The sequence below is a fragment of the Heterocephalus glaber genome, unplaced genomic scaffold (genome assembly GCF_053883595.1).
Source record: "Heterocephalus glaber isolate CG9 unplaced genomic scaffold, H.glaber_assembly_v1.0 deba00001429, whole genome shotgun sequence".
In the NCBI taxonomy this organism is placed as follows: Eukaryota; Metazoa; Chordata; class Mammalia; order Rodentia; family Bathyergidae; genus Heterocephalus; species Heterocephalus glaber.
This window is the reverse complement of record NW_028258294.1, coordinates 26,060,906-26,088,666: the sequence shown is the minus strand read 5'-3', so window position 1 is coordinate 26,088,666 and position 27,761 is coordinate 26,060,906. Positions and strand designations below refer to the sequence as shown.

Sequence of the window (27,761 nt, the reverse complement as noted above, 5' to 3'; positions counted from 1 at the left end):
GTGGAATACTATGTAGATATCTACTAGGTCTATTTTTTCAAAAGTTTGGTTTAGTTTTGATATTTCTTTGTTGATATTTCTTGTTGAGTTGTCTAGTTGATCCATCTATTTGTGACAGTGGGGTATTGAGGTCCCCCATTACAATTGTATTAGTGCTTATTTGATTTTTCATGTCCATAATATTTGTTTTATATAGTTGGGTGTGCTGATATTTGGTGCATATATATTTATAATTGTTATCTCTTCCTTAGATTGTTCCTTTTACAAGGATGTAGTGACCTTCTTTGTTTCTCTTAATCAGTCTTGGCTTGAAGTCCTCTTTTGTCTGCAAATAGAATAGCTACCCTTGTTTTTTTCTGGCTTCCTAACACATGGAGGACATCCTTTTCTATCCTTTTTCAGCTTATGAATTTCTTTTTGAGTTAAATGTGTTTCTTGTATGGAGCATATTTTTGGATCTTGTTTCTTGCTCTATTCTGCCAGTCTTTCTTTTGATTGGTGAATTGAGACCATTTACATTGATGGTTCTAACCAGTATGTATTGATTTATTCTTATGTTATTTTCTTGTTGGTTCCCTTTTTTCCCCTCTGTTTAATTATTTGCCTCGTCTAGTGGATTCATTTTGTTGGAGTAAATGTAGTTGTAGTCTTCATTATCTCTTTCTAGAATGTCCTTCAGTACATTGTGGAAGCTGGTTTGGTGGTCATGAATTTCATTAGGTGTTCTTTGTCATGGAAGTATCTTCATTAATTTTGAAAGATAGTTTTGCAGGTTACATCAATCTGGGGGTTGGAGGTTGTTTTCTTTTAGGGTTTGAAATACTTGACTCCAAGCTCTCCTTTACTTAAGGGGTTGTGTTGAGAAGTATACTGTAATTTTGATGGGTTTTCCTTTATAGGTGACTTGTTTCTTTTGTCTAACAGCTTTTAATATTCTGTTCTTGTGTTTAATTTCTGGAATCTTGAGTATATGCCTTGGATTAGATTGTTTTTATCATGGCTAATTGGAGTTCTATATGCTGTATATATAGAGTGAACTCTAATTGGAGTTCACTTATTTGTATGTCAGATCCACCCCCCCCCCCATGCTTGGGAAGTTCTCTGCCATTACTTCTGTGAACAGGTTTTTTATGTTTGAGCTATCTCCTACTTTTTTATTGACTCCAACCAATCTTACATTATTCTTCTTTGCATCATCTAGCAGCTGTTGAATTAATTTTTCATGGTTCCTTGCTATTTTTAAGCAATATTTCTTACAGTGATCACTAACTTATCCAGTTTTCTAGATCTGATAATCTGTCCTCACATTGCTTCTTTCTGCTACATATACTTTCAATAGAAATTTAATCTCCTGGATATCTGATTGAATCTGTTTAATGGATTCCATTTCTTTCATATATTGGACATTCATGATTTCCATCATTTTCCTAAGCTCTGTTTTTTTAATCTGTATCTTCTCTAAATTCACTAATCATGCCCTTCATTATGGTCATCATCTCTTTAGTTAATTGAGAAATTATTTCTGATTTGATGTTTTTCTAGAGCCTCATTCATCTGCTTTGTTACTTCTGCTGTTACCACTTTAGATAGTCCATATGGGTGGCTTTTGAATTGTTCTTTGGCTAGCTGAAATCTGAGGTTGCATCTTGCTTCTGTATCTTCCAATTTTCTTTTTTTCTTTTTAAGTTTAATTCCCATGTTGATGCTTGAAAATTATTTATGGTGTGTACAGGTATATTCATAGCAATGGAAACAGTGTCCATTGGCAGGAGAATGGCTATATAAAACATTGAATCTTAGAAATATAACTGTGAAAAATCAGACTAGTGCATTTTCCGAACACTATTGAAATAGAATGTTCCTACCAAACGAATATATGAGTGAATTATGTGTATTGTATAATTACTGTGTTGATATTTATAATTAAAACAAAATGTGTCAAGAGTATAGTTGATGAATATTCATAAAGTAAATATGCCTATGAAATCATTGTTTGAGTCAAGAAAGACATTTGCAAGAACTTGCAATTATAATATAGCTGAAAAAACCCCAAAATTTGACTTAAAGAGCCTAATATTTGTGATAGGAAGCAAGAGAATAAGAAACATAAAATAGAGGTTGGTGCTTACCTGTTGGGGGGGTGAGGCTAGGGAAATTCATAAATAAGTTTATGCAACCACATTTGTTGTTTCTAGTTAAATTGGATGGTAGATTTATGGATTTCATTTTATTTTTCATTTTTTATATATACATCTATTGTTTTGTACCTATTTTTCCAGTAAGATACTATTTTAAAGAAGAATAAATATTTTAAAGGAGGATGAATGTGTAAGATTTGATTAGTAAAATATTATAGGTAAAAGCCACAATGTGTGTTGAGTTTGTAGTTGTTACAATGACTAAGATATATAAAGGGAAATGAAGAGTCTGATTCTTATAGTTTAAAGTTACAAATAGATTTAGACCACATCATGAGGAATTACAGGTAAGGATGCTGTTCTGGGCTAAAAGTTATTTTGCTAAGGCATGCTAAGTTTTTGAGATATCTCATTAGAATGGTATTTACACAAGAAAAAATTTTAAATACAATCTAGCAAGTAAAAGGGCTTTAGTAAAATGTCTTATAAAGTGAAGAATATATTTACAGTATAAAACTAAATACTAGATTTTATGTTGGAAAAAACAAGGGATAGTGAGTGACATTAGGAATTAGTTTAAATACCTGCTCTATTGTTTGCTATCTGTGTGTCCTTTGGCAAGTAATGGGAACCTTTTGAGTTTCTATAGAAATGAACATTATATCTCCCAGTATTGTTTAGGGGTAAATAAGAGTACAGAAATATATGTACTACTTAAATGTTTTAAAATGAGAACTTCATAATCTCTTTTGTTTTTCAAATAGTTTTGATTTCTTGTGACTAAAATCAGTCTATATCACTTTAATAAAGAAAATATAAATCAAAAGAAATTTTCATCCCTACTACTTAAAAAGTGTATTCTCTTTCCTACTGATTGTCCCTTTTGCTTTTATTACAGATCAATGTAAGAGTAACTACAATGGATGCTGAGTTGGAATTTGCTATCCAGCCCAATACAACTGGGAAACAACTTTTTGACCAGGTATTTAACAACATGCAGCATGCAGCATGTGACACCATAATATGGATATTATTGCATATTTCTATGTCTGCATTTTCCTATACTTTTATCAGTAATCCAACAGTGTACTTTTATTGATAATCCAGTGATGTACCAAGCACTTTCAAAGCATGTATTCAGATAACTGAACAGCTGTAGGGATATTAATTCATTCTCATTCCTATGTTTATGGCATAAGACTTTAAATTTTAAAATAATTTTTAATATACAAAACAAAAATTATACATAATGTGATTATATAATTTATAATGTTTAAATCAGGTTAAACATATCTGCTCAGTTACTTTTTTTTGGTGAAACATTAAAAATCTTTTCTTCTAGCTTCTTAAAATGTACAGTACATTATTGTTTTCTCTAGTCACCTTTCTGTTCAATAGTACACCAGGCTTCTTCTTTGTACCCACTGATCAACCTTTCCTCATTCCTGCCTAACCCCACTCTCCCTGACCTCTCGTAATCATCATTCTGTTCTCAGTTTCTATGAGATCAACTTTTTCATATTACACATATGAGACAGATTATGTGGTACTTGGTTTTCTGTGCCTGGCTTTACTTCAGCTAACATAATGATCTCCAGTTCCATCCATGTCTTTGGAGGATAGGACTTTTAAAAAGTAATATCAACAAGTCTTTACCATCTCCTGTGAAAATCATTGTAGTGTGACTAAAAGGGTTCATAGACATTTTACATAGTCCTTCAGTGGAGTAGGTGAAGATCCTAGATAGAACAGTAATTTGGTGTCCTAGGCTCGTAATTTCCTCGCCAAGGGATAGAACATGGTGATCAGATATGTCAATATTGAGTAACTTAGACTATTGAGCTTGTCTTTTTTTCCTCACTCTTAAGAGTCTCATCTCATGTCTGTGTGTGTTTGTGTTGAAGAAAAAGGAAAATAAAGACAATGCTTGGAAACTATTTTCAGAGATTCTGATTTAATTGTTTGGGCCTACTATAATCTATTAATATTCCAAATTTAAGCTGCTCAGGTCATGCTTTATTATAATTCACCAAGTTTTACTGAGAAAAGGAAGGAAAGTGAAGAGACAGATTTCTATGAGCAGAAGGCAACGTATCTTACGTGACTTGAGATTAAAAAAAAAACCACAAGAATATTTATCATTAAGAACTGATGTTAAATGTGTTTGTAAAACTTTCTGAATATTGATGAGGTCACTCCCCCTGGCTTATTTCCCACACTTTTTTGTGGTTTTTTTTTTTTTTTGGTACCGGGGTCGAACTCAGGTCCTTTCGTTTGTGAGGCAGGCAGTGGAACCACTGAGCTAAATCCCTGGCCCTTTTTTTTAGTACCGGGGGTCGAACTCGGGAGTCGAACTCGGGACCTTCCGCTTGGGAGGCAGGCAGTCCCACATGTTTTTAAAATACAGTTTTTCTTGTTCTTTTAACATACACTTTTGTTAAGTGTGGGTACAGTGTTGGGTTATGTATCCTAGCTCCACCACTTTACTTATCTGCTACTTTTGCGTGCCTATCACAGGCTTATAATAGTACAAGAAGACATGAATATTAAGACAAAATAATATCTATCCTCAGTATTATATAATAAAGGAGAATAAATATTAATACAGGTAATGATGATAGGATGGACTACATATTTTAAGCAGTAAAAAAGTACAGTACATTGGGACCATCAGGAAACAAGTGATTTTATCTGGATGATAGGAGAACTATTCACAGAAGTCATGTTATGTTAGTTGAGTGGGTTTTGAAGAATAAAGTGTACAACAGGTGATAAAAGTATAGAAGAAACATTCTAGGCAGAGGGAAAGAAGCATGAGCAAAGACATAGAAGGGTGAAATTTATGGCATGTTCTAAAAATGGTGTTCTGCTTAATCAGGTAAGACATAGACTGTATCAGACTTCGTTCTTTGTACCAACATGATACTGTTTGCCTAAATACTGTGTGTGTAGGGGTAAATTAAAAGAAGGATGTAGGATTATGACAACTATATTCTTCTGAATTGTTAATTGTTGATGTTTTGATGGGAAGTAAGATGATACAAAAATTCAAGTAAGAAAAGATTAAAGTGACATTACAAAACTGAGTATAGAAAACCTGCATGTAAGCCAGGGGTGGCAGTGTACACCTGTAATCCCAGCACTCTGGGAGGCAGAGGCAAGAGGGTCACAAGTTCAGTGCCAACCTGTAACAAGATGAGACCCTGTCAAAAAACCAAATGAGAATTTGAATTTAAGTTTTCAGAATGTTCATTGAATGTATGTCAAATTTAGGAAAGACCTTTTCTATGGCAAAAGAATGTATTTGTACTTAGGTAGTTTGTTGTTTTGATGTTAGTGTTACCTAGTTATAATGTGAATGTTGAACTATTTTGTTTTATTTTCTAGGTGGTAAAAACAGTTGGTTTGCGTGAGGTATGGTTTTTTGGGCTGCAGTATGTTGATAGCAAAGGTTATTCTACATGGCTTAAACTAAATAAAAAGGTTCGTATGATCAAATTAACTTATATTTGAAGTTATGAATTTGAGCTGGAAAAGCTAAGGGTCTGACTAATTCTGAGCCTTTTACAGCTATCTCTGTTAATCATTACAAGATGTTGGGTTTTTTAATTCATTTAAGTACCATCAACTTTTCATCTTTTTTGTGGGGGTGGGGGTACCAGAATTGAACTCAGAACCTCGTGCTTGCCAGGCAGGGTCTGTGCCACTGAGCTACATCCTTGGCCCACTTCACTTTTCATTCATCTTAGAAAAAGATAATGCTCATTTTTTTTCTACTTGAAAACTTAGCATGTAAGAAACACTTTTAAGGCAAGTTTTCTAAGTGGTGTAACTAAATACTTGCACCTCAATTTAAATATCTACGAGATAAAACCAGGCATGGTGGTGCAGGACTATAATTCCAGCACTCTGGGAGGCTCAGAAAGGAGGATTGCAATTTTGAGCCCAATCTGGGAAACTTAGCAGGACCTTCTCTCAAAATAAAAATTAATAAAAGGGCTGAGAGATGCAGCTCACTGTGAAAGCACTGGGTTTAATCCCTAGTACAAAAAAATCCACAGGATAAGCTTCTCAAGGATGTGAAGAGAAGTTTTCCATTATAAATGAACATAGAATTTTTTTCTTACATGTGTGTTTGCAGATTTACAGTCTTATATAGTATTACTTATTGACTTAGGATCTTTTTACTTTCTTCCAAAAAATTTGATATGACTAGATTCAATTGTGAATTTAAGATTTTTGTTGATTATACTTAAAATTATTGTTCCAGGTGACACAGCAAGATGTTAAAAAAGAGAATCCCTTACAGTTCAAATTTAGAGCTAAATTCTTTCCTGAAGATGTTTCTGAAGAATTAATTCAAGAAATAACCCAAAGACTTTTCTTCTTGCAAGTTAAAGAAGCCATCTTAAATGATGAGATATATTGCCCACCAGAAACTGCAGTTCTTTTGGCTTCCTATGCTGTCCAGGCCAAGTATGGAGATTATAATAAAGAGATTCATAAACCAGGCTACCTAGCTAATGATAGACTACTACCCCAGCGGTAAGTGAAACATGCCTTTAGGTTATATTCTCTGAAAATTTTATACCAGAAGTTTCTAAATTTAAAAATTTTTTTCTTTTAAGACACTTAGGTCTCAGAAAAGTGGATCAGAAAGTAGGTTTTCTGATCAAGTATATATATATTTTTCTTTCAATCATATTCCCTTTTCTTTCTTTTTTTTTTTTTATTAAACTCTTTTATTGGTACATTGTAGGTATACAACACAATTACATTTTTCATTGGGAATTGTACCTTTACATAATGCATCTTGGTTCTTATTTTTTCCCCATTCCTAGCCCTCCCTTCACGCCCTCCACCCTTCCCTATTTACAAAGACTTTATTTCCATTTTTTCCATTTCTCATCATTTTTTCCTTTCCCTTCTTTCCTCTCCCCTGTGCCTCCCGCTACCCCTACCCCTTTGGACCTTTTCTTCCTATTTTACATCATCGATTATTCATTCTAATCATTGGTACATTTTAAGTATACAATATAATGACATTCATCATTGGAAATTTGCACCTTTACATAGTCTCTCCTGGTTCTTATTTTTCACCCTTGCCCAGCCCTCCCTTCAACCCCTCCAGTCCTCCCTATTTACAAAGATTTTGTTCCTATTTTTCCATTTTCTCATATTAATCCCATTCCCTTCTATCCTTTCCCGTAGCCCTTCCACTTCCTTCCCCTTTGCCCCTTTTCTTCCTATTTCACATTACCTATTATACATTTCGTCCTTATTTCCACTTTCAGTTTCTCACACCAGAGAAACTATTCGGTATTTACACATGTGTGTCCTATTTATTTCACTTAAGAGTATTGCTTCAATGTGCATCCACTTAGCTATAAATGTCTCTAATTTCTCATTTTTTATGGCTGAGTAGTACTCCATTTTATTAAAAAACCACATTTTCTTTATCCAGTCTCCAGTTGATGGGCATTTGGGCTGTTTCCAAGTTTTAGCTATTACAAACTGTGCTGCTATGAACATGGGTGCACATATATCACTGTGGTATGATTGTTTGAAATCTTTGGGGAAAATCCCCAGCAGTGGAATAGCGAGGTCAAATGGAACTTCCAGTCCTAGTTCTTTGAGGTATCTCCATACTGATTTCCACAGTAGTTGCACCAGTCTACACTCCCACCAGCAGTGCAGCAGTGTTCCTCTTTCCCCACAGCCCCGCCAGCATTTGTTATTGGTTAATTTCATGACAGCAGCCATTCTTTCTGGAGTGAAGTGGAATCTCAGCATTGTTTTCATTTGCGTCTCTCAAATGACCAGTGATGTTGAACATTTTTTCATGTATTTATTTGCTATTTCTACTTCTTTGTGTGAGAAATGTCTGTTCATTTCAGATGCCCATTTTTGGATTGGGTCTTTAAATTTGGGAGGTCTGATCTTTTTAAGTTCTTTATAGATTTGAGATAGTAGACCTTTGTCTGAGGAAGAGCAGGTGAAGATTTTTTCCCACATTGTGGGTTGTCTCTTCACACTGCTGGTGGTTTCTCTTGCTGTGCAGAAGCCTTTTGATAAGAAGAGATCACACTTGTTGATTGTTTGTGCTAGTTCACTGGCAACTGTGGTTTTGTTCATAAAATCTTGTCCTACACTGATGTCTTCAAGGGTTCTACCTAACCTCTGTTCCAACTGGTTCAGAGTTTCTATTTTAATATTTAGATCTTTAATCCATTTTGATTTTACTTTAGTGCATGGTGAGAGATACGGGTCTAGTTTTAATCTTTGGCAAGTTGAAGCCCAATTTTTCCAGCACCATTTATTAAAGAGGCTATCTTTCCTCCAGTGAGGGTGTTTGGCTCCTTTATCGAAGATGAGATGGCTAAGTGTGTCTGGCATTGTTTCTGCATCTTCTAATCTGTTCCACTGGTCCTCAAGTCTCTTTCTTTGCCAGTACCATGCTGTTTTTATCACAGTAGGTTTGTAGTATAGTTGCAGGTTGGGGATTGTGATAGCCCCTGCCATGTCTCTGTTACCTAGAATTGCTTTTGCTATTCAGGGTCTCTTCTTGTTCCAAATGAATTTTTGGAATGTTTTCTCAAGGTCCATGAAGTATACTGCTGGGATCTCAATTGGAATTGCATTAAATCTATATAGCAGTTTTGCAAGTATGGCCATTTTCACTATACTAATCCTTCCTAGCCAGGAGCAGGGGATGTCTGTCCATTTTCTGATATCATCTTCAATCTCTCTTTTCAAAGTGCTATAGTTTTCAGAGAAGAGGTCGTTGATTTCTTTTGTTAGGTTGATCCCTAGGCGTTTCAGTTTTTTGGATGCTATTGTGAAAGGAATTATTTGCCCTATTTCTCTCTCATTGAGTCTGTCATTTGTGTAGAGGAAAGCTATTGATTTTTGTGTGTTGACCTTGTAACCAGCTACTTGGCTGAATTTGGTTATTAAGTCTAGAAGACTTGGTGGAGTTCTTGGGTTGTTCTATATAGTATCATATCATCTGCAAATGATAATTTGACTTCTTCATTTCCTGTCTTTATTCCTTTTATTTTTTTCTCTTGTCAAATTGCCGTGGCTAATGTTCCCAGAACTATATTGAACAAGAGTGGTGATAGTGGACATCCTTGTCTTGTTCCTGATTTGAGTGTGAAGGATTTCAGTTTTTTGCCATTTAGTATGATATTGGCTGTTGGTTTTTCATAGATGGCTTCTATCAGTTTGAGGTAGAGACCATCTATTCCAATTTTTTGTAGGGTTTTTTAATCATAAATGCATGTTGGATTTTGTCAAATGTTTTTTCTGCATCTATGGAGATAATCATATGGTTTTTGTCCTTGGCTCTATTGATATAGTGTATTACATTGATTGATTTGCATATATTGAACCATCCCTGCATCCCTGGGATGAATCCCACTTGATCAGGGTGTATGATCTTCTTGATGATCTTCTGCATTCTGTTTGCCAGTATCTTATTAAGGATTTTTGCATCTATGTTCATTAGTGAGATTGGCCTATAGTTCTCTTTTTCAATTGGGTCTTTCTCTGCTTTGGGGATCAAGGGGATGCTTGCTTCCAGCAATGAATGTGGGAGTATTGCTTCCCTTTCAATTTCATTGAAGAGATTAAACAGTAGTGGCAGCAGTTCCTCTCTAAATGTCTTGTAGAATTCAGCAGTGAAGCCATCAGGGCCTGGGCTTTTCTTAGTTGATAAGTTTTTAATTACATTTTCAATTTCATTGGTTGATAGTGGGTTGTTCAGAATGTATAGTTCTTCTTCGTTCAACTTTGGTAATTCTTATGTATCTAGGAATCTGTCCATTTCTTCTGTGTTGTCCATCTTATTGGCGTATAGGTTCTGGAAGTAGGTATTGATGATCCTCTGGATTTCAGCTGGGTCTGTTGTAATTTCACCCTTTTCATTCCTAATTGCATGGATTTGGGCCTTTTCTTTCCTTTTTCTGACAAGGTTGGCCAAAGGTTTGTCAATTTTGTTGATTCTTTCAAAGAACCAACTGTTGGCTTCATTGATTTTTTTGTATTGTTCTCTTCGTGTCCATTGCATTGATTTCTCCTCTGATCTTTATAATTTCCTCCCTTGTATGAGCTTTGGGGTTGTCCTGTTCTTCTTTTTCTAGAAGCTTGAGGTTCAGCATCAGGTTAATTGGGCTCATTCTGTTTTCCTAATGTGAGTATTCACTGCTATGAATGTCCCTCGTAAGACTGCTTTCATTGTGTCCCATAGATTCCGATATGTTGTATTGTCATTGTCATTTAATTGAAGGAACTGTCTGATTTCTTCTTTAATTTCCTCTGTGACCCATTGGTTATTCAGAAGTGTGTTGTTCAATTTCCACGTGTTTATGAAATTTTTCCAGTTTCTTTTGCTGTGGATCTCCAATTTCATTGCACTATGGTCCGATAATATACAGAGGATAACTTCAACTCCTTTGCACTTACTTAAACATGTTCTATGTGTGAGTATGTGGTCTATTTTTGAGAATGACCCATGTGCAGCTGAGAAGAATGTGTATTCTGATTTTGTGGGGTGGAAGACTGTAAACATCTGTTCAGTTCATTTGTTCAAGAGTTCGATTGAGTTCTAGCATTTCATTACTTACTTTTTGTCTAGTTGATCTATCTCTGACAGTGGGGTGTTGAGGTCCCCCACTACAATTTTATTAGTGCATATATGACTTTTCATGTCCGTTAGTATTTGTTTTATATAGTTGGGTGCACTAGTGTTTGGTGCATAGATATTTATGATTGTCATCTCTTCCTCTTGGATTGTTCATTTACAAGGATGTAGTGTCCTTCTTCGTCTCTCTTAATCAGTGTGGGTTTGAAATCTACTTGATCTGCCAAGAGGATAGCTACTCCTGCTTTTTTTCGGGTTCCTGTCACATGGAGTATTGTTTTCCACCCTTTAACTTTCAGTCTGTGAGTTTCCTTTTGAATTAAGTGTGTTTCTTGTATGCAGCATATTTTTGGATTTTGCTTCTTGACCCATTCTGCCAGTCTATTTCTTTTGATTGGTGAATTGAGACCATTAACATTGATGGTTATAACTGAAATGTATTGACTTGTCATTGCCATGACTTTTTCTTTTTGTTGGGTTCTCCCCCTTTACATTTAATTTGTCATGCCAGATGGGTTCATTCTGCTTTGCTTCCTGGGGTTGTGATCCTCAATGTCTGTTCCTAGGCTATTGTGTAAAATTCTTTGGAGTGCTGGTTTGGTATTCACGAAGTTCCTAAGGTGCTCTGTGTCATGAAAGTATCTTATTTCTCTATCAATTTTGAAAGATAGTTTTGCAGGGTACTTCAATCTGGGTTGGAGGCTGTTTTCTTTTAGGGCTTGGAATATGTCACTCCAAGCTCTTCTTGCCTTGATGGTTTGTGTTGAGAAGTCTGCTGTGATTCTGATGGGCTTTCCTTTGTATGTGATTTGTTTCTTTTCTCTGACTGCTTGGAGAACTTTGGTCTTCTGTTGAGTTTCTGGAATCTTAACAATTATATGCCTATGTGTAGATTCTTTTTGATCAAGGCTATTTGGAGTCCTATATGCCTCACTTATCTGTATGTCAAGCTCTTTTCCCCTGCTTGGGAAGTTTTCTGCCATTATTTCTGTTAAGATATTTTTTATGTCATCTGCACTCTCTCCTTTTTCTTCATTGAGCCCAATCAGTCTTATGTTATTCTTTTTTGCATCATCTAGCAGCTGCTGGATTGATTTCTCATGTTCCCTTATAATTTTGAAGGAATTTTTCTTTTCCTGGTCACTAATTGCAATCTTATCTTCTATATCTGAAATTCTGTCCTCACATTGGCTCATTCTGCTATGTAGACTTTCAATGGAATTTTTCATGTCCTGGAAATCTATTTGCATCTGTTTTATGGATTCCATTTGTTTCTTATGTTGGGATTCCATCATGTTCCTGAGCTCCTCTCTAGATTTATTAATCATGTGTTGCACTAGGGGCACAATTTCTCCTGTTATCTGAGAAATTATTTCTGATTTCATTTTTTCCAGATCCCCTTTTGTTGCCAGTTCAGTGGGTCCAGGTGGTTGAGTATCAGAGTGTTCCATCTCATTTCCCTTTGTGGTTGCTGTAGGTGATTGGGAAGTCTGGTTTTAAGACTTATTTAAGCGTTTTCTCATTTCGACTGGGGCGAGGGCCTTGTTAGCGTCTGCCCGGATTACCTCCTCTGAGCTGGGAGAGGTGGGACAGGGGCTGGGAGCAGCGTTGGGGATGGTGACCCAAAAGCCCTTTCCTGTGGGCTGGGAGTGGTGGGAGGGATGGTGGCCGGGAAAGCCCTTCCTCTGGACCAGGAGCAGTGGGATGGTGGCTCAGAAGCCCCTACCTCTGATGCAGGAGGGGTGGGAGGGATGGTGGCCCGGAAGCCCCTACCTCTGGTCCGGGAGCCTCGGGACTCCGTACCTTGGTCTGGTGGTCTGGTGTCCTCTGCGTCTTTGTAGTGTGGAACCAGGTGGCTGCCTGTCTGCAGAGGGGTGATTCGGCGTCTTCTGCGTGACTCGGGACCTCGGTAGGGCATGCACATACCTGCCTGCCTGCAGCGGGCTGATTCAGTGTGTTCCGTGCCACTTGGGACCTCGGTAGGGCATCTGATCAAGTATATTTTTAAAAATCATGACCTAGCCACTACATAGATTTATATGCTATGTAATCGCCTATTGTTGGTTTTCCTCTCTCCTGATTTCCGTAAGATGGGCAATAAGGCTTTGATGTTTTGGGCTTGAGGAAGGATGTTAGTTGTTGCTTAGTAAGAATTCTGAAACAGGCAGATAGGTGTTTAATAAATGCTTTTGAAAATAGTAAGTGGCAGACTTTGTTTCCTCCATAGACTGAAGTTTTTTTGTTTTGGAGGTACTAGAGATTGAACCCAGGGCCCTCACACTGAGATACATCCCCAGCCCGCCCACCCCTCCCTCCCTCCCTCCCTTCCTTTTTTCCTTTCTTTCATTATTTCATTCATTTTGAGAAAGGGTCTCACTTAGTGGGTCCGGCTGGAGTTAAATATGGGATCAGAGTGCTGGGATGTAGAACTGTGTCACCATACCCAGCCATTTTGAAGTTTTTGAAAAGACTTTATTTTTTTATTTTATTACTTTTAAAAATTCTTTTATTGGTACATTTTAGGTATACAATATGTTTACATTTATCATTGGGTGTTTGTACCTGTACATGACGTATCTTAGTTCTTATGTTTTCCCCCATTACCTGTGGGCTCTTCACCCCCTTCCCTTTGTTTACATAGATTTTGTTTTCTTTTTTTTTTCTTGAAAAGGCTTTTTAAATGAGGTTTTCGGTCTTACAGGCTAGTGCTGTGTTCCAATCTGCAGTGTTGAGCTACCTCTTTTAAGTTATCTTACAATATCATGGCATAGAAAGGGGAACTGATTTTACCCTTTGCTAGTTACACGACCTTGAGTATATAGCCTAAAATTTCTGAGCTTCAGTAATTAAATGTGCCAAGTTAGGATAATAATTCTGTTCTGTCTGGCATCCAGTTTGTGAATACAATTCATAAAGTGAATGGTTTACAGTTTTAACTGTGAAGTGTGATACAAATGTTATTTGATATTACTATTTGTGAAATCTAGAAATTGTACTGTCAAATATATTTTAAAATCTCAGTTGTTAAACTCTGGTAACCACATGTTCCTGATATTGAAAAGTACACTGAGGGGCCAGGGATGTAGCTCAGTGCCACGGCGCCTGCCTGGCAAGCTCCAAATCCTGAGTTCCATTCCTGGTACCACACACACACAAAAAGTACATTGAGATCTTTTAGAACCTGGAAAGAGGTTTTTTACTCTTCTTAATCCAAGTTCTTGAAGGTCCCACCACCTATCAGTGCTGTTATATTGGGGACAAAGCCTCAACATGAGTTATGGTAAGGACAAACTGTAGAAATATTCTGGTTTTGATATTATTCAAAGTCAAAATTCTTTGACTTTGCTTTTTTGTTTGTTTTGATGCAGGATCTTACTATGTTGTCAAGACTGATCTTGAATTCCTGGGCTTATGAGATCGTGCCTCAACCTCTTAAGTGCTAGAGCTACAGGCATGTGCCCAGTTATCTCAGATTTTTTTTAAAGTAGTGAATTGAGTAAGCAGTGACTTTAGAACATGTTGTTTGATCTCAGTATTTAAGTGCAGAAGAAAGGGATTCCTGTATAAAATGACCGGTGATTCAAAATAATATTAGAGGAATGTTACATCATGGAAGCCAAGGTAAAAGAATATTTTAAGGAGAGAATATGATCAGCACTGTCAGATAGTATCTAAGTATCTGTTAGAATTAGAAATTGGTAGTGACCTTAGTAAGAGCAGTTTCAATAGAAACTGCTATGTGTTCCAGATTGAAGCCAGATCATGGTGGACTAGGGGCACTGGATGACAAGTATAAAAATTACAGTTAGTGAATGTGGATGATGCTCACAAGGTTCTGAAAAAGAAATGAATACTCTAGGGGTAAAAAGATATGGATGGATTTCTAGACTTGTTTCTTCAAAAAGGGGGAGAATGACACATATTTATGCATTATGGAGGACTTCTCCAGTGTTACCATTGGCCATATAATGGTTACCCTAGGTGATGAGTCTGTAGCTGATTGCATGCTTATCAATCTGAGGTAAGACAGCTAGAGAGTATACAGACAAACAGGAGAAAATATAAGTGCAGGGACAAAATTTCTCTCTCCAAAAGCAAGAGCCTGAAAGTAGATGCATAGAGAAAGTAGCAATGGGTAATAAAAACATAATGATCAGACTTCATTAAAAAAATCCATTTTAAGTTGTGTATAACTTGTCCAGGGAAGATTCCAACCTTAAGATTTTTTTATACAGACAAATCCCTGGGTTTCATGAAAACTTTTTACCAAGTAAAACAACAGTATTTTAATACCATAGTAGGGTGTAAGGATTCATTGCTAAAGAAAAGTGACCAATTTTTATTGGCACAAAGACAATCAAAATCAATCTGTAATGTGTAGAGCATAAAGTATAAGCATCTTGACTTTCCTGATTTTGTGTTAAAATACAGAAAATAAGAATGGTGGTATTTGTTTGCATTTGAGTAGTGAACACTGGGAGGATACAAAAGAAACTAGTATGTAATTTGAGGGGTAATTAGGCCCAAGAATTGTAGTCTATTCTTTAATTTTCTATATTAAAAGTGGGAAAGCCAACGCAGATAGGATAGTGCGTGCCTGTAATCCCAGCACTTGGGAGGCTGAGGCAGGAAGACCGCTGTGTGTTTGAGGCCAGCCTGAGCTACATAGTGAGTTTAAGGCCAACCTGAACTACAGAGTGAGGCCCTATTCCAAAAAAAAACCCCAAAAAAGAAAGCCATTTTAAGAATTCAATTTATTTATTCATTACAAACATTTGAATTCCTATAAACTATCTTTACAATAGCAATAATTAAGGTATTATTTTAAATAATTCAAGCTAGTTTTACTTTGAGGTAATTATAGATTCAGATGCTATTTTACATACATATATTTTATTTGGTTTTGAGATAGGGCCTCGTTGTATAGTTCGGGCTAGCTCTCTATTTAGCCCTGGCTGGTCCCAGACTCATGGCAGTCCTCCTGCCTCAGCCTCCCAAGTCCTGAAATCATAGGTATGGGCCACCATGCCAGGCTCAGATACTATTATTAAAAAATGATAGATTCCATGTATCCTTCTCCCAGCCTTTTAAAATGGTAACATCTTGTATAATTGTAGCTCAGTATTGTAACCAAGATATGATATTGACACAGTCCACTCATCTTATTCAGATTTTGTCAATTTTACATGCACTCATTGAGTTTATGTAGTTTATGCAGTTTTGCCATGTATATTGATTGTATGACAGCCAAATTAACAAAATAGTTCTAAACTTTTAAAAGAATATTAATTTTGAATCATAAAGGTATAACAGATTTTTTCCCCCTTTTAGTGTTTTGGAACAACACAAACTGACAAAAGAACAGTGGGAAGAAAGAATACAAAACTGGCATGAAGAACATAGGGGAATGCTAAGGTAGTTGGGTGACTGTTTTGTATGTATTTTTTTCAAGTTAAAAGTATTTTTATTTTTCAAAGTTCTGATATTTAGTATTACATCAGATTATCACTAAATCATTTGACGTGTATGAATAAATGTAAAAGTACTAAATTTTAATCCTAGGTATTTTTGCACTTTTAATGTTTAGATACTTAAGTGTGTTATTTCAACAGGGAAGATTCAATGATGGAATACTTGAAGATTGCACAAGATCTAGAAATGTACGGTGTCAACTATTTTGAAATAAAAAATAAAAAGGGTACTGAATTGTGGCTAGGCGTTGATGCTTTGGGTCTGAATATTTATGAACATGATGACAAGTAAGTAAATTAGTTACATAGTAAACTAGTCATCATTCACTAATTTAAACATTTTACACATTATATTGTTTGTAAAAGATATTTCTTGTCTTCATTACCCTTCGTAGTTTTTTTCCCTCACATTAAAAGATTTGTTAATGTCACAGACTGTTAGGTACTGTATTTCCATTTTCTTATTGACACTTTGCAGTTTCCAGTTGTACTTCTCAGTGTATTCATCAAGTAGGATGATACTTTTCGTCGAAGTTTGCCTCTTTATCTTTTGGGAGTTATGTATAGTAACTTAGTTAAAATCTTTTCCCTCAGGGCTGGGGGTATAGTTTAGTGGTAGCAGACCACTTGCCTAGCTCTGGGTTTGAATCCCCAGTACTGCCAAAATTTTAATAAAAGATTCCCTCAGTAGGTTAAAAACTATTCCTTACATTTTATTATGCCTGACCAATAGGCTGAGATTGAAGTTTCTATAAGAAACCAGAAGCAATAGGAAAATGAAGTTAATGGAGGTATGTTTATTGCATTTTGAAACACATTTTTTAAAAACACTTATCGAATTATTTTGAAAATTTTGAACATCAGTAGACTATCCCTATATTAAGCATAGTGAACAGTGTAGCTATATTTTGCAATTGACTGGCTTATTACTTTATATATATATAAAATTCATCAATACTTTTTGTATATATACATATATATGCTAAATATAAAAACAGCGTATTATGTATATAAAACTGTATAAAATATACTAGATTCTTAGAGCCCTTTTTAGAAATAAGTACAGTTTCTTATACCTCCTACTATTGCCAGACCACGAAAGCAGTCAAGTTTGTACTAGGTAAAGCCTTTTCCTAAGGTGTTACAGTATTCTTTATTCTGCATTGGTTCCATTATTCTAGCTTTCATATACATGTATCTATTAAAATATATATTCCAAAGCATATGTAATGATTCCAAAAAAAGAATTTTACAGATCTGTAGGGAACAGGGGAAGGGGACATTACCAGAACCTCTGCAGTGAGTCTTGGTCTCCTGCGAGCCACGGCAGCACACAGCAAATTACAGGAAAGGTAGAAAAATGAGACTGAGAAGAAGCTGAGCTTTGGGTCTGATCAGTGCTGTTCTGGGCAGCAAAGACAAAAGCCCCCAGTTTACTGCACCTTTTATTCAGTACATCGGGAGAAACAAATGTAACAAATGAAATAAGAGTTCAATAGTTCACATTGGGATAAACAAGGTGTAACAAAAGGCTTGCAGAGAGTTCAGTACATCCTGGGTAAACAAGATGTTAACAGTCCAAGAACAATGAGGAACTGAGCAGATGTTTGTTCTTCCAGGATGTTTTCAGCTCCCAGGATGTTTCTTGTCCTGGAGAATCACAGCATCACTGGATCACTGAAGTCTCAGTTGGGACCAGAGGCCAAACTGGAGTTACTCTGTAGCTGGGCTGTAGGCAAGAGAACTAGGCTAAGCAAATGATTTTACCCTGAAATTATGTAGCATTGCTCCTGACACAGATCTTACTCCATTATATTATAGAACAAGTCAGAATGATATATTCAGAAAAAAAACCTTTTTTTTTTTTCTTTCCCATACTGGGGATTGAACTTGGGTCCTTGCACTTTTGAGACAGGCGGCAAAACCACTGAGCTAAATCCCCAGCCCGAAAAACCATTTTTTAAAAGATTATTTCAAGACTAATTTTTTTTTGGTACTGGGGAATGAACTCAGGACTTGTGAGGCAGGTGGTGGAACCACTGAGCTAAATCCCCAGCCCTTCAAGACTAATTTTTATGGATTGAATCTGTTTGCCCTTTTTAAAATTTTTGTGTTGATTTCCAGCATCATCTCAGAAAACTGTTTTGAAAATTATATGAGGCACTTTTTTTAGAATTTTTTTAAAGTAGCACATAAACGTAGTAAAGTATTTATTGCCCTAAAAGTAATGTGTTCCCACAGCCTCCTTTTTAAGCAGATTACTTTGATTTATCTTAGTGGCCATTATAAGACAGTGTACCACATGCATATTGAGTAAAGAATGTTTTATATAGAAAAAATAATTTGCTGTGTTATATGACCTGCTTGCTCAAGCATTAAAAGTGTAGTATAAATTGGCAGGGATTCCTGCTGTATCAGAAGTCTGAAAGATATCTTTGGCCAGTGTAGCTGTCACAGTTTTTACTCTTGTGATTAGGAGGTGATGGTGAGGCATTTGATGGATACACAGTGAAATAATAGTCTCAATCAGTAAAATATATGAAAAAGCAGAAACAGAATTACTTATCCCAATCTGATTCTCTGTATCTTTGTGAGTATGATGGTAAAAAGGGGTTATTATATAGTCTTAGAGTTTGAGTTCTAGCTCTGCCATTTATCTAGCCATTCATGTATATGAATGTTTAAAACTTTTTATTGAGATATAATTCATATACTATAAAATTAATCCTTTTAAGATGTATTGAAAATTTAGCACCTTTAGTATGGGCATATATCCAAACCTTTTTAAATTAAGTAGAAGTAGTGCTAAATAACCCCAAGAGGTTCACTTCTATACCAGTTGCCAGATGATTTTTTCTAGGTAATTTTAAGAAAATAAGCATAATGCTTTTAAAGGGTCATAATGCATTTATGAAATATTTGACTTTATTTTATATGTTTATTAGATTTCTTTTGAATGATGACTATATATTATGAATAAGTTAATATATTTTGAAAATCTAGGATTATGGTCAGATAAGCTGGCCCCCAGAAAGTTACTATTTTTTTGTACTGTTTTCTTGGCTTTAATTTAAGGAATACACTTTTTTATTTTTTTAGGTTAACACCTAAAATTGGCTTTCCTTGGAGTGAAATCAGAAATATTTCATTTAATGACAAAAAATTTGTTATAAAGCCAATAGACAAAAAGGCACCTGTAAGTAAAAATTTTAATGTTTTATGTATTGTTTAAATTTTTGCTACTTTCCTATGATATTGCTTGAAGAATGACCATTTATTGAACTGATTCTGAGAAACATTCTCTTTCCAAAGTTTCCCTATGATAAAATAACACTGTTATTGAAAGATACAAGATCTTAAAAGTTTTTACAAGATATAAAAAGCATTTTATTTTAGCTGAGATTCATTTATGAAATAATATTTATTAGGAACAGTCACCATTCCTAAGAAGCAGTTTTAAAAATTTTATTGGTGGCTTGAATGCAGTGGAAGTAGCCCTATTCTGAATTAACTGTTTATAGTTTTGCATTATGAATTCGTTCATTCATTCATTCATGGTTTTAAGACAGAGTCTGTGTAGTTCAGGCTGGCTTGGAACTCACTATGTAGTTCAGGCTGGCCTTGAATTTGAAATGATCTTCCTGCCTCTTGCCTCCTAGGTGCTGGGATTACAAGCATGTGCCACCACTCCTGGCATGAACTTTTATTTTTATAACTTGAAGCCTTGGCTTTTATTTGAATATATATTTAAAATTTAAAGTCAAGTTTACTCTGGTATTCTGTCTGTGGATTGAAATTACAAAAATTTGGAAAACATTCCTAGGTTAAAAAGCTATGAACAAGTAACTATTTTGAATTAGTGGCATTTTTAAAACAAAGCAAAGAAAGGTGTAGGGAATAGGTGTTCATAGTTACTTAGGTGAAGAAAAACAAGTACAAAACAAATGCATTGAGAGGATAAGATATTAACCTCATTACAAAACTGGAGGTATGAGGCGGGTGAGAAATTGGTTACATAAAAGTGTATCATACTGAATTGGAGTTATGATTTAATGATTTTTAAGCCATATGTAATATGACAGAATTCGTTCCTAATGTTGATATTCAGTAGATTGTTGTGAAAGCCATTATCTTTGAGATTTTAAATTCAGAATGTTTTATGTTTAGGATTTTGTTTTTTATGCACCTCGTTTGAGAATCAATAAGCGGATTTTGGCCTTATGTATGGGAAACCATGAACTATACATGCGAAGGAGGAAGCCTGATACTATTGAAGTGCAACAGATGAAGGCTCAGGCTAGGGAGGAGAAACACCAGAAGCAGTTGGAAAGGTATGAATTTATAACCTTTCATTTTTAATTGATGGGAGTAAGCTCTCTAAAATGTAAAGATTGCTCAGTTTCATTAAGTGCCCTAATTTTAGATAATTACTTTACTTTCATGTATTAAAACTGGAAGTATTATTCCACTATCCTCTTAAAATGAGTATGTATAATTTTCAAGGTAGAGATCTTTGACAGGTATTTCTGAGAAAATAGCTTTTCATAACTTCACAGATACGCTTTTCTTTTATCAGACATGCTTTTTACTGACACACTAGTTAGAAAAATTCACTTTGTTTTGCTTGTGACATACTTAATTTTTCAGAATATGATTGCACTGAAAAACACTGAAACAATATTGGTGATATTATAGAACTCAACAAAAAGTCACTGTTGTAGAGTAGGAAAACAGTAATCTTTGCTAAAGCTACTGATTTTTTTGGACTCTTTTTCTTGGACTTAAATAAGATACCAATATAAATATATTAGAATTGAGAATTTAAAAAATGAAATGATACTGAGTAAAATCTTTATGGACTTTGGAACCATCTTACTGGGTCCAATAACATAACTCTCAAATCTGATTCTAGACTCATTTAGACTTCATGCTTTATTTGAAAAAAATTTCTAACTATCCTTGAGGAAGTCTTTGTAGAACAAAATAAGAAGAATAGGTTTTTAAAAAACAAACCCAAAATTGAGGCCAGTGAATACACATATTTTGGAAATTACATGATTTGTATCTAGTAATTTAATAGGGCCTCTGCTTATTATAAACCTTCTAGTCTTTGTATTTAATTCTTTTTTAAATGTTATGGTAATTCAGGCATTAATTTTACTTCTTTTGTAGTATTAACTCAAACTGCTCTAGAGACTTAACAGTTTTTATATGGGCGTGAAGCTTTTCAGTAATTCGTGATCCTATTACCAGAGAAACTAAATTGGATTGTTACTTTGGGCACTGTCCTTTTTTATTGCTCTCATGTGTCCTTTGGTTACATTGTGGTTCCAGTTTTACAGTCTTGTACATTGTACACTTTATAAGCAGCACTCCCCAGCCACTTCTTGGGTTTTAGTCTAGGAGGGCTCCCTTCTGTTCACTGACACTCCTGTGCTGTAGCACAGGCCTTGTTAAAGTTCTTGCTTTTGTGTTCCTGTATAATTTTTTTTTAAAATGTCTTTAATTAATTTTCTATACATTCTTATAGTTTTTGTTTTTTTGAGGCAGAGTTAGGCTTTTATAATTCAGGCTGGCCTTGAACTCACTTTGTAGCCTAGGCTGGCCTCAAACAGCAATCTTCCTGCCTCAGCCTCCTGAGTCCTGAGATCATAGGTGTGAGCCACCACTTCCAGCCTTAGTCTTTATTTTTAAAAATCATCTTCTCCTTAAAGCTTATATTGTCTCCCAAGGTTTTCTACAGTACCATGAGTTCTGTGAAAAGTTAGTTTCTATGCAGTTCCTATATCTAATACCACCCCAGATGTCTTGACTGTTTCTTTGTCCATAATGTTGATGTATTATTTACCTTCTTGTTCATATGTCTTTTATTTCTCAGCACAGAGAGAGTGCTCTGTGGCTTAATTAGTACCATATGGTGATTGTGTTATATTTTACTCACTCTAAGGCCTAAACAGACTTAAGTTTCTTCTTTGGTGTAAATAATCCACAGCTCCTCTCTTGGATACATTTTACAACTTCTCATCATAAGCATTTATTGCCTGCTTTATACAGAGTAGGAATTCACTAATTTTATTATCCTAGCTACCTAGTGATTGGCATGCTAGGTCTTCATTTATTTCCAGCTTTACAGGTCTGAGAGAGAAATGGCAGCTGTGTATGTGTAAACATTTTGGTCAGGCTCACTAGTAAAGTAACCAGCAGACATATTTGGGAAAATGCTTAGAGGTGTGCCTGCTTGACTTTCTGGAGCAAGACTAGTAGTAAGGAAAGGTCAGAAAGGAAGCCTCTTTCCTTACAATATGTTGATATGTGTGGCCATATGTTCTCATCATCCTTATAACTGATTCTTTGTGGTTTTGAAAATGACCTTATAGGCTTTGCCCTTATTTTTATCCAAATCGAATATGTTTTTCTATGGCTAAAACTGTTACCAAAATTTAAAAATGAGAGCCTCAAGTTTATAATTTAGAACCAGATAGCCATGTGCCAGTGGTAGGTCAGCTGTGAGAGATTATTTGTAATGGCACAAAGAACATAAGCCTTGTAACTAGGTTTTTTGGCTCTTAATAGGAAAATATTCTTACCTTCAAGGGTTTTTATAAGAAATAATGACACAGCTCAGCTGTACAGGAGTTTAGAAGAGAACCTGTTATATATTAAATAGTAGCTTTTATAATTATTTAATACATAGTCTGAGCTAAATATTAGTTCTTAATATTTACTTAAGAAAATGTAATTAGGTCCATTTGATATTCCTTTTTTTTTTGGTACCAGGGATCACATTCGGGACCTTGTGCTTGCGAGGCAGGCGCTGGAACCACTGAGCTAAATCCCCAGCCTTCCATTTGATATTCTTTGAAAAGTATTCTAGTTTATTTTTACATGTTAATACAGATAGTTTACTAATGGTATGTATGTCTTTGAAACAGAACTGGGTGAAATGAGTATTTCGAAACTCAAACTCTGAATAAAAATATAATCCTAAGGTTCCTGGGGGGTGGGGAGCAGGACTTGACCAAGGCTTGAAGGTTAGACAGTAAGGAAGAAATGTTCTGAAGAGGAAGCTAGCATTAACAAATGTGAAGAGCTAAGAATATGCATGGCATGCCGAGGAACTAGTAAATGCAGCAAGTTAGTTCTCCCCAGTGAACAGGATGCAGGGGAGAAGCAAGATCTTCCAGTTTTATCACTGAGACAAGACAGGTCTACAAAAACTATCACAAAGTGATGTGGAGAGCTGAAGGCATGTGTGTTGAATGAAGTATTAACTAGTGATGGCTATAGGCAAAAGAGTTAAGGATGTGAGACTTATTATCAGGTTAAATGTCTTCTCTATACTTATTCCATTTTTCCAGTAGGAATGTAATTTTTTCCCCCAACTTGATTATGGTCAGGTTCCATTTAGTATTTTTTCCTTGTCCACATCTCTGTCCTCTTCATGAAACATCAGTAGAGAAAAGCTAAATAAAACCAGCACCCATCCCCAGAAAGGGTCGTGTATATCAGAGCTAGCCTTGTAAGGCTTTGAGTATATTGATTGTAACCTTTAGGTCTTGAGATGTCATTTACACTATGAGTCCTCCAGAAGTGTTGTGGCACTAGGAGAAAAAGGTAGCTATTTTAGGGCATCTGTAGCAGCATTGGATGTCACTGTGAAGAGTTTGGAATTGGTTGTAGTAGGTTAATTAACCAGTATCCTCCGGTGGCAGACACCATGTTGTGGAAAGTAGTTTTTGCTCATACTAACAGTTACTCAAAAATTACAGTGCTTGGCCCTTTTGGCCAAGGAAACTAGAAAATGAAAACATTCCCTTAAGTTTTTATCATTCAAGTCTTCTGTGGTAGAACTTCCTGCTCCTTAAAATGTCTTTGTTTGCCTGTGTATGCTTTATATAAGTATAAAGAGGTGAGCCCAAGACCCAGGGTTTTTGGCTTTTTCTCTTAGGTGTTGAAAAAAATACCCATAGGGAACTCGAGAATCAAAGTGGAGCTTCTCTGGCATGAAGGAGCCCCAGGCCCTTAGTTCTTAAGTGACGTGAGAATTCATTGAACCAGCAAGAAGTATAGTGACCCTTAAACTTAGCTGTTGGTTTGGTGTACCACAGTGTCACCAGACTGTATATCCAGGATCTGCAGGAACTTTAAAATGTAAGTGTAAGAAGTAGGGAAGAAATACTTTGATAGTAAAACTGTGCTCTTAAGTTTATGAGAGATTGGAAATGAGGTTTAGTGCTTGAAATCCAGAATTGACACTAGATGGCAACGATACCATTTTGTGGACTATTAAAGAAATGTTAGAGATGAAATAATAATTGATATTTTTAAATGAAAAAAGAAGTCTCATTGTAGTGATCTGAATATGGATTAAACTTATTATAAGTAACACAGTTTCTCGTCTGACCCATCGTAAGCTTTTAGATGTTTGATGAATGAGCTCAGATATATATATAATGATCTCCTCTGGCCCATAGTAAATGCAACTAAATGATCAAAGCATTTTTTTCCCACCAAACTCTGATGATTATCTTTTTTAACAGCATTAGACACCTACTATCATTCTAATAGAATCATTGAAGGAGATAAAACTGATTTGTCATCTTGTGTAGGTATAAATGGATACTACCCTAGAAATTAAACCTGAATTCATTATTGATTGAAAATTGTTGCCTTTCAGGCTCTTTTCCTGTTTATGGTGCTTGCTTTTCTGTGTTCCTTTCAAGGCTTTGTTATTTCCCCAGTAGAGGATTCCTGAATCTAAAGAAGGCCTTTTCTTCTGTCATACCTGTGCAGTTAATTCTTATGATGCTGACACATAATTTGTTGTCAGTTCTTCCTCTGTGCAAGTGATAAATCACCAAATTCTTTTTTCCCTATTCAAGTCTGCCTTAAAAACAAGTTCGTAACATCTCCCCACCCCCACTGGTACTGGTGATTAAACCCAGGGAATGCTGAGTTATGTCCAAGCCTTTTTAAAAATTTTGACCCAGCATCCCACTGAATTGCCCAGGCTGGTCTCAAACTTGTGATTCTCCTGACTCAGCCTTCCAAGTAGCTGGGATTTTAAGTGTGTGCTCAGCTAAGTTTTTAATAACTTTAAAATAGTTAAGGGGCTGGGGATTTAGCTCAGTGGTTCCGCCGCCTGCCTGGCAAGCGCAAGGTCCCAAGTTCAATCCCTGGCACCCCCCCCAATAGTTATCTCTTACCTTGATTTTGACTGCACAGTAAGAAATATTTGGATCCTATCACAGGTATATATGTATACATATGAGTGTATGTAACAGCATAGTCCTGTATTTCTAACTATAGCATACTTTGGACAGAATTGAATATAATGTGCTATAGTTTGTTCTTAGTCAACTCATAAGTACTTAGGTTTTACACAAATGATATATTTATTTCTAACATAGAAATTGCAATTCATTCTAAGGGCACAGTTAGAGAATGAAAAGAAGAAAAGAGAAATAGCAGAAAAAGAAAAGGAAAGAATAGAACGTGAAAAGGAAGAGCTAATGGAACGTCTAAGGCAAATTGAAGAACAGACAATGAAAGCCCAAAAAGGTAAAAGGGTTTTTCTTGCTTTTTCAGAATTATTGCTTTTTTGTCAGACAGTATTTCATTGTTATTATTAGACAGTTGCACTTAATTGCCAAGTTGCTAGTTAGAATCATGTCATAAACATGTTTGAGTAAGGTATATTCAGTTTTACAGAGCTAGGTATTTCCTTTTATCACACAAAAACTTTTTAACGTGTATTCCTACTGTATATTGTAAATGACTGTATTGATTGAATTTATACTGTTCAGGGTTCAATAAATAAAACCACATATTCAGTACTTTATGGCTTTTAAACAGAAGGATTTATCAAGTACTTTATGGATATTTAAGTAGTTTGAAACATTTTCAGCTTTTCTCACCATAAAAAAAGACACAATTTCAGTGCATTAGAAAGCATACCACAGGATGGAGGTATAGCTCAGTAATAGAGGACTTACTTAGCATGTGAGAGCCCCTTGCTTTGACCCTAGCACTGCTGAAAAAAATAATACACACACACACACACAGAGGCATGTAATTCTTTTTCCTTGGTTTTGGTAATGTGTTTGGAAGATCTTATTCCTAGGCAGTATGTAACCAAAATGCTTCAGTATATGGAAAGGATACAAAGGATTTTCCATGTGTGGCCCACACTAAGTTAACTATAGGAAATACTATTTTCACATAGAAAATTCTGAAGAGAACAAAAAAATGTATTGAACAAAATAAAATGTTTTGCTTCTTCATAAGCAGTATGAAATCTACACTGTTTGTAAACACTTGCTTTCTCAGCAGCTAGTATAACTAGCCATTCACGTTTTAAACTTGTTTTCATTCCTTCATCGAGCCTCCTATAGTGGGGAGATGTTCTTCATATACCCAGAGGGGAACGTTATCAGCTAGCTGATCATTCCAGTTCTAAGAGGGTTGGAAATATTTAGAGGGGGAAAAAACTGGGTTTTACTCTGACTTAGAAGCCTCGCTTCTCAAGGATATTAAGACTTAGAGATCAAAGCCCAGGGGTTGTAAAACATTTGTCTGCAGACCAGAACTCAAAGGCAGAATTTGTTTCTTGAATTCCTTTTTGGTGCTCTTTCTACCTACCATTCCAGGTGCCTTTTTAAATCAAATTACCTGGTTTTTTTGAGATAGGGTCTCGCTATGTAGTTAGGCTGGCCTTGAACTTGAGGTGATCCTCCTCCCTCAGCCTCCCGAGTGCTGGGATTATAAGCAAGTGCCACCACACCTGACTTGGACATTTATAACATACCTACTTTATGCTACATTCTAGGGCTACAAACATAGCATACAGGAGTATGAAACTTAATGCTGAAATAAACTGGATTGGGGTGTAGAGGGGGTGTTGTAGCTCAGTGGTAAGAGTGCTTGCCTAGCATATGTCATGCCTTGAGTTCCATTCCCAGCACCATACACATACACTCTGTATTGTACTAAAAGAATGTTAAAAAAGAAATGTTTATATACTAGTTGAATTTAAAGAAAAGATTGAATCATAGCACTTTCTCATTTACGTAACACCTTTTCTGAGATAATAGTTACTTAATAAAGTTTTCAATCTCATTTAGGTTATAAAATAAAAATATTAATGATTTACATATTAAAAAAACAACTCAAGCACTGAAGAATGTAAGGGAGACAGAACATAAGAAAGAATATAAACATCTCTATCAAGACAATTTCAAAGCAGTCATCTTTAAGGCAAAGGACATCCATTTTGTTGCTCCAATAAAGTTTTTCCAGGCTATTCTAAAATCTGAATGTTCATCTTGCAATTTATGCTAAATTCTCATTCAAATGCCATAACTTTGGCCATATTTAAATCATAATACTTAGTAGATTAACTTGTAATTTTTTGAACTTTGCTTCATTATTTTAATTTTTTATCAAAGTCATTAGTACAAGTGAATCATTAAATAGAACCATTGTTCCGTAATGCATCATTATCTTCAT

At 35.5% G+C, this 27,761-nt stretch overlaps 1 protein-coding gene across 4 annotated transcripts in view; it reads left to right on the top strand.

The window, feature by feature from the left end:
• Rdx (radixin) overlaps positions 1 to 27,761 on the top strand; it is a 94,792-nt gene that overhangs the window by 29,469 nt on the left and 37,562 nt on the right. For all 4 annotated transcript variants that reach the window (XM_004856522.4, XM_021237911.2, XM_021237910.2 and 1 more), the window contains 8 exons: positions 3,037 to 3,120; positions 5,526 to 5,621; positions 6,409 to 6,683; positions 16,114 to 16,197; positions 16,395 to 16,541; positions 19,353 to 19,449; positions 20,421 to 20,584; positions 25,684 to 25,814. In XM_004856522.4, the coding sequence (XP_004856579.1) occupies positions 3,037 to 3,120; positions 5,526 to 5,621; positions 6,409 to 6,683; positions 16,114 to 16,197; positions 16,395 to 16,541; positions 19,353 to 19,449; positions 20,421 to 20,584; positions 25,684 to 25,814 (1,078 nt within the window). The remainder of the gene's footprint in view (positions 1 to 3,036; positions 3,121 to 5,525; positions 5,622 to 6,408; positions 6,684 to 16,113; positions 16,198 to 16,394; positions 16,542 to 19,352; positions 19,450 to 20,420; positions 20,585 to 25,683; positions 25,815 to 27,761) is intronic.